The sequence below is a fragment of the Nansenia antarctica genome (genome assembly GCF_963989245.1).
Source record: "Nansenia antarctica genome assembly, chromosome: 2".
NCBI classification, from domain to species: domain Eukaryota; kingdom Metazoa; phylum Chordata; class Actinopteri; order Argentiniformes; family Microstomatidae; genus Nansenia; species Nansenia antarctica.
In genome coordinates, this window is record NC_137675.1 from 14,203,765 (window position 1) to 14,211,275 (window position 7,511).

Here is a 7,511-nt window from a genome sequence, read left to right on the forward strand (position 1 = left end):
ATATATTTCACCCGCTAGGCTACACTTATTGTTTGATTATGTATTGTTATTACTCTATCGTATGTTATTTCTATCCTTATGTCACTGCAATGTTGAGCGGTAGCTCATACTAAGAATTTCGTTGTACTTTTACCGCTGTATCCTGTGCAAATGATCCGATAAACTGATAAATAAAATGATTTGATATTCACAATTCTTTTTCCCATCTCCCTCAGGACCATTTAATATCCACCATGGGAGGACACGACTCTGGAACTCATCAGTTCACTGGCCTATCCAAGTACTTCAATGCATGGACCATCACAGGGAGGAGGAATGTAAGTTGACGTCACCTGAAATGCTGCAGCAACTCCACATTACTTTTGCTCCTAGGTTCTGACCATGGAGTCGAGTGCAAAAAAACACTGTCTACCGTGTCATGACATTACAGTGAATGCTAAGCGGGATGCTTTGGACGACCAGATGCTGTGGTCACATCCATGGGGAATGGTTGTTCGAGGCATCCCACTTAGCACCTACCATGACACTACAGCATACCAGAAGGTCATGTATGTTTCACTCTGCATCCACAGTGTGTACTGCTCACGTACGCATCTATAGCCACAGTCGTCCTCTTCTTCAAATTGAAGCCCAAGAAACAGGCGGCCATCGCAAAGTGATGTTGTGAGTATAACCAATGCTTTTCCGAAACTCTCTATGCCGCCGCTTCATATTATGGTTGGGTTATTGGTGTGAGTTTGCTAATGCACCGTGTCAATGTGTTCTTGTGTCCCTCTAGGTGTCCTGACCGCTGGAGGCAGCTGTTGTGCTTGCATATATTTGGTATCACCATGTAATTAAAATAAAAACAAATGTAACCCACCAACCATAGAAAAACGTGTTTTATTTACACAACATTCACCAGTATAAAAATCGAGCCTATACAGAATGACAGCCAGCCACAACAGGTACTGTTAAAGCTGTGCTTTGAGGCAGTGATAATAAAAACATGGTCTTTTTTAGACTAGAAATGGCACATCTTTTCTTTAGGCAGGGCATATCAGTATATCTATGTATCTATCTATATATCAGATCCTATATCATTGGTGATAAACTGCAGCTTTTTTAAAGAGTAAGACAACAAGGTATTCATGTGAACAATGAACACACTTCAGTTAACAGTTTCAGCTAAATCTTGATCCACGACACGGTTGTTGTCAATTTCTCTTCACATAGGTGCAACCTTTGAAAAGTCCCCCAGGGAGCTGATTCCGCGTAGATTAAATTACATCTGTCATTTTGATGGTCACATGGGTTGTAGATAAGCTCCTCCTGCATTCAGCTACAGCCTCCATTGAACAGGCTTACAGTAGGCTCTCGTACAGTACCCATGCGTTTTATATTCAATAGAGTTTGTGTGTTAATCAGATTTACTGAGTAGTTATGGGTTGTAGGCCCCTGCGGCCAGTAGTAGGTTCCTGCGTGTGAAGTGTAGGTGGATGACAGGGGTGGACTTGGTCAGGTAGGTGCCCAGCAGCAGCTCCTGGGAGTTGTCAGGCAGGTGGACGTGGCCCGTGGCTGCGGTGAAGTCATCCAACTCCACGTCGTCGAATGCCTTCAACATGTCCCATAGACGCACCGTGTTGTCCATCGATGCTGGAGAAGAAAAAAAAAAAGAAAGAAAAAACGGTTTTATACGACAAACCTCAATGCTCATGTGTTATAATATCATACCTTGCTTCCTATGTGGGATGGCATGTTATTGTATGCGTGTCGCATCATGGCAATCATATGATTTACTAATAAAGTATGATGTCATCCGATAAATATCACTACAACCACACACTCTTAAATTCTGTTAGCTGCTGTTTTTTGTTCCGACTGCTTGTTGCAGTCATGAGGATGGTGCGGCCACCCACCTGAGGCCAGGATCTCTCCGTCCCTGCTGAACCGGAGGGCGTAGACGGTGTCGGTGTGTCCTTTCAGCTCTCCGATCATCAGGCCGTGGCCGACGTCCCAGAGTAGCACCCTGCCGTCGGTCGCTCCGGACGCCAAGAACTTCCCGTTGGGGGAGAAGGCCAAGGCATGGATGGGCCCCTGGAGACACACAATAATTATAGTTTACTGTAGTAACATATAAACAAGAGTTAGCATCAGTCCCTAGTTCAAATAAGGCTGGTTTCGATGGAGATTCCAGACCTCATTAGTTTTCAGCCCAGTGTGAGTGTAATTTGTGAATGCTGTATCTGGCTCAGTTGGTAGAGCATGCCGATAGCAACGCTTAGGTTGTGGGGTCGATTCCCGCTGGGACCATATATACTGAAAATGTATGTACACAAAAATGTATGCTAAATAGGGATGCTTCGATTTATCGGCCACCGATTTAAATCGGCCGATTTCACTCCAAATGACTCGATCGGTGATCGGCAAAAATGGCCGATCGCAAAAACCGATTTTTTATTTTTTTTATTTTTTTTTCCTGGGGAAGACAGATAACTGAACAGAAAACATAGGAGGACGTAACAGTATGTAAACCATGAAGGCCACGTTTATGATGTCTTTTATACAGCCATATCGACTGACTTGGGCTTCAGGCCCTAACTGGGTGATAGGCCAGACCTTTACTATGCCATAAAAATGGGTCTGCGTTTGCTTGGTGCCTAATGGATCAAAACTTTTGTCTAAAAAGCAAAAAATATGTAGGCTATCCAGTCAGTAGGCCTACAGTTATGTATTTAAAAAAAAATCGGTATCGGTATCGGTTGATCTTGAGGGAAAAAAACGGTGATCGGTATCGGCCCCAAAAATCCAGATCGGAGCATCCCTAATGCTAAATGGCTCTTTTTTAATGTAAATTTTCCAAAGTGCAGAGGAACCCTGCAATAAAACTCATCACTATCACCGAACACATTCTTTTGGGGAAATACTTGGGAGGTTGACTGTTTAACTTTGAACTTTTACCTTGTGACCTGTGAGGATGCGAACACAGTTTCCATTCAGGACGTCCCAGAGGCGGATGGTGCGGTCAGCTGACCCTGTGACCACGTAGTTGGAGTTGGGGTGGAAGCGGGTGCAGGTGATGTCAGCCAGGTGGCCAGCGAACATGCGCAAGGGCTGGTAGTGGTCAGTCGCCCACAGACTGCAGAAGGAGAGAGACACACAATGTATCAATACAAGTCACATAACATAATAATATAATAATTATAATATACCGTAAGTGAGCAATGGATGTATATAAATTGTACACTTATTAACACACACACACACACTCTCTATATTAACAGAAAACATATCATTAGTCAATTGCATAATTACGATATAACTACATCAATTGCTTTAGGGACACAAAGTCATAGAATCATTTCACGGATTCACTAGGTTCTTACCGAGCTATTCGATCATGTCCCCCAGATATGAAGTAGTATCCGTAGGGCGAGAACTGAGTGTCCCACACGGGGTAGTTGTGGCCTTTGTACCCAACCAGACAGGTGTACGTCTGAAGACTCCACAGTCTGACGGTTCCATCCTCTGAGCTGGATAATAGGTAGTTCCTGAAACACATCATGATGAGTGTGAGTGTGTGTGTTATTTATATTGTGGTTAGCTACAATAAGCATAAGCTGCTGCAGCTGTACATACTGTATTGCGTGTGGGATTTACACAGTATTTACTGTATGTGGTGATGATTGGGGAATGTGATATCTGTATGCTCTTAAATCAATAAAGTTTTATCCGATACAAGAGTTTCTATTTGGTTCCAGGCTACAACATCGGTGCAGTATATAGCTAGCTACCATGTAGATCCATAAACAGAAGAGATGTTACAGTACTGCCATCAGTCCTACCTGTCGGGGCTGAAGCTGATGCCGTACACGGGGCCACTGTGTCCGTAGAGGATCTTAGACTCACTGGCCGTCTTCTCATCCATGATCCTCTCCAGGACATCGTCTGACTCTTTATCAATGTTACTCAGATCTAGAGGGAAATACATAACATCAGTGCTACTCAGATCTAGAGGGGAAGAGGAAGAAGCAGGAGCCATTCATGAGATCTAGACACTTATATAACTGATGTCATTGCATGTTAAAACCTTTTTATTTTTGCTATATTTTTCACCCCTGGTCATAACATGTACTGTAGTTAAAGATTGTAGGAAGCGGAAGTGTATAATCTGCATTGCATATTACACAACTTTGTTTTGGTAACCTGAGGTGACGCATCATTGTTCCATCATTACCTGCTGCTGACTTGACCCTGCGGAGCTTCTTCGGGGTGACGCTCCACACCCGCACGGTGGAGTCAGCGAAGCCCCCCGCGATTAGACTGGAGTCATCTGTGAAGTCCACCGCCGTCAAACCCTGTAGGTCAGACGTTAAGACAGTGTTTAACAGAATCATTTTTGTTCAATAAAATGCTAGATTAAACTGTTGTTTTTCAATTTGAGAATTTTGTGTAGCATTGTTGTATGACAAGTTGTGTAAAAAAAAAAAAGGGAAAAAAATAGAGATTTGGGGGAAAAAAGAAAAAAGCATTGCCTTGACAACTCATTTAACGTTTAGTCAAATAACGTTTTCAAAAACCGGCTACTGAAAGTCAGGTTCTATCATGGCCGCCTAACCTGGTATGCATTGAGAAAGGAGTAGAAACAAATGGAGGGGAGGTTCTCTGGGCCCAGACGGGTCTTCTTGGTGGCCTCCTTCATGTTCATGATCTTGTCCAGCTTGTCAGAGTCCTTCAGCTCTGGGAGAGGAATTCTAAAAGAGAAAAACAACCAGGGTAAATGAATACGTCTTTATCTGACAGTAATAGCATAGTAATCACAACTCGTAATAGCTAACATTAGGGCAACATACACCCTGGCTAGAGATGGAATAGATGAATATGCTGTAGGGGTGCTGTACCTGTTTTGTTGGGGTGCGTGGGGGTCCTGTTTCTTGCTCTTGTTCCCAATGCTGTCCTTCTTGGGCTTCTTTTTCTTGGGCTTCCCCTCCTCGTTCTCGGCCTCCTCGTCTTCGTCATCCAGGGGCACCTCGATCTCCGGCTCCTTCAGCAGACCGTAGAACACCTGTGGAGGAACACCCAGGGTAACAGCGCAAATAATACAATGCAATACAATCCATGTAACCCAAAATGTGTTAGACACACACACACACACACAGACACACAGACACACAGACACACAGACACACAGACACACAGACACACAGACACACAGACACACAGACACACAGACACAGAGACACACACACCTTAGCTTTGTTGGCCTCCCTCTTGGCCTCTCCTGCCAGGCTCCCAGACATGCTGTCTATCTGGCCCTTGCTCCGAGGCATGCCGTCAAAGATGTCTATGTACAGGTGCTCTTGGATGATGGTCCATATCTGGTTGTTCTGACGCTCCTGCAAGTGCCTCTTCAGCAGCTGGTAGGAGTCCCTGGAGATGCGCAGGACGAACTTGCTGGTCCTGAAGTCCAGCAGGGTCTCGTTGCCCCTCATGTGTTCCTTCTTGCTCATCCCAGAGAGGATGCGGAGGTCCTCTGCGTAGTAACACTCCTGGTCACCGCTGAACCTTAGTTAGGGAGAGACAAGGGGAGAGTTAGGTCTGAGGGACACTGTGAGAGTTGGGACACTGTTTAGCAGACAGTAATGGTAATTGTAATGTATTCAATTAAAGCCATATTAATAAATTGTGTTAACTTTGTGTGTCAACGTTTTCTTTTTTGGTTCTTGACCGAAAAGGCCCTGGCAAATGTGGGGAAACCCGCCAAAACTATCCAGTTTCCACAACTACTCTTACTTGTCAAAGAACGCTTTGGCCGCAATCTCGTTGTTGTTGTAGACCAGCTCCAGGTACATGTGCACAAAGAGCGGGTAGAAGACTTGGGAGAGTTCAGCTCGGTGACAGTCCAGAACCGACTCGATGAACCTCTTCAGCCCGTTGTAGTAACTCTTGTACAGGACGGGGTCCCCCTGCTGGCTGTACGCCGACAGGACAACGTTCACGTCTGGTTGGTCCTCCCCGCCTCCCGCTGACACTGTAAACAAAGCAAATGAATGAACATCTAGCTTAGAAGAAAGTTACACAAACAGGAGAGTGCTCCTCGTACAGCGACCATAATGATGATCGGGTTTCTAACCTCTAGGTTTTCTCTAAATAGACTAAAAACTACGGTAGTAAACAGCAACTCCATAGGCAGCTCAACTTCATTTGAGCGAAATCTGATTGACTGGCGGGCTGTCAAACTCGCCATCGATTCCATTGATTAAGCAAATGCATGACAAACTAGCTAGTGATAGATGGCGAGAATTGGCTAGATGGGCTATAGTAACTCTTGCAAGCTGAATGGGCTAGTAGTAAAACAACATGCATGGCATTGGGAGTCGTGTGATCGATCGCACGCTTACCTTTCGATGGCGCTGGGGCTGGGATGGTCGGGGGAGCCGCGGGGGTGTGAGCGACGGACACCCGGCTGAGGAGAGAGTTGGCCTCTCCGCCCCCCACGGGGGTCACGGAACCGCCCGATCCAGCTCCCGACGCGTCGGATCCCTGGGAGTCGTTCAAATCTTCCGACAATCCCGCTTCTCGCCGTAAAATGTCAACCGACTCGGTCAATTTATTCCTCTTGAGGAATTGCAGCACCGCAAGCAGGGTCTGTTGGTCTTCTCCTCCCGCCAAGGTTTTGGACGTTCCGCCAGAAGACGCGCCGCCGGGAGATGAAGAGAGAGTCCCTCCCGCGTTTGCGTTAGTATTTCCAGCCCCATCGTGAGACGGTTCTGTTTTGATGTCTTTTTCACCCTCCGGGTCGATCTGACCATCTTGCACAGCCGCCATCTTCGAAATGAAGTGCGCATGTACGGGGAAAATAAAGGAATGTCGACTTGGTAACATCCAGTGTTCTGATTGGCCCTGACAAAGAACAAGTTGTAGTTTCATCGGCTCCTAGTGGAGTAGGTGGATCCTAAGATAAATCATACAGAAATAAATAAAAAAATTCGATTTGACTAAATATATCCGATTTTCTTCTGTTATGACCCACTTTTAAACTAATGTCAGATAGATAAAGGTTTGTCACACAATTCCCTGGACATGCGCATTGATAATATATCGGCATTTGAACTTGACAATTGTGTGTAATAATAATAATAATAACAACAACAACAGCAACAATAATAATAATCATCATAATAATAATCTGTTCCATGAATGAAGAGGTCATTGAGAATAATTTATGCAGGACAAACAATTATGATGATCCTAGTATCCTACATTAACATTTGGCACTGTGAATCATTGCCCTCGATGTCTATCTCATTGTTAATACATAATATGTTGTCATTGTTCTTATTGTTCTCATTATTAATCATATTATGGAAGATTTCCCTCCACAGGTGGTCCACTTCTCTCCTGTCAGCTATCGTCCTCTATGCCAGTGAAGCCCCCTGGTGGTGCACATTCCTCTCTCCAATATCACGGACATTGGTTGAACTGAATCAGCCAGCTTGTCTAAGACCATTGGACTTTAATTTTACGGACAC

At 44.8% G+C, this 7,511-nt stretch overlaps 1 protein-coding gene across 3 annotated transcripts; it reads right to left on the reverse strand.

Moving 5' to 3' along the window:
* Positions 1–801: 801 nt before the first annotated feature.
* taf5 (TAF5 RNA polymerase II, TATA box binding protein (TBP)-associated factor) lies at positions 802–6,807 on the reverse strand (the record flags this gene model as incomplete). Of its 3 annotated transcripts, none has more annotated exons than XM_080524236.1 (11): positions 802–1,635; positions 1,899–2,076; positions 2,941–3,118; positions 3,366–3,530; positions 3,825–3,954; positions 4,217–4,337; positions 4,598–4,733; positions 4,881–5,044; positions 5,229–5,544; positions 5,773–5,998; positions 6,381–6,807. In XM_080524236.1, the coding sequence occupies 11 exons, from the start codon at positions 6,805–6,807 to the stop codon at positions 1,421–1,423; spliced, it is 2,256 nt and encodes a 751-aa protein (XP_080380362.1). In that variant the 3' UTR covers positions 802–1,420. The 3 variants fall into 3 exon arrangements, with proteins under 3 accessions (XP_080380362.1, XP_080380361.1, XP_080380360.1); XM_080524235.1 differs by having other exon boundaries at positions 5,773–6,004; XM_080524234.1 differs by having other exon boundaries at positions 5,773–6,010.
* Positions 6,808–7,511: the final 704 nt, after the last annotated feature.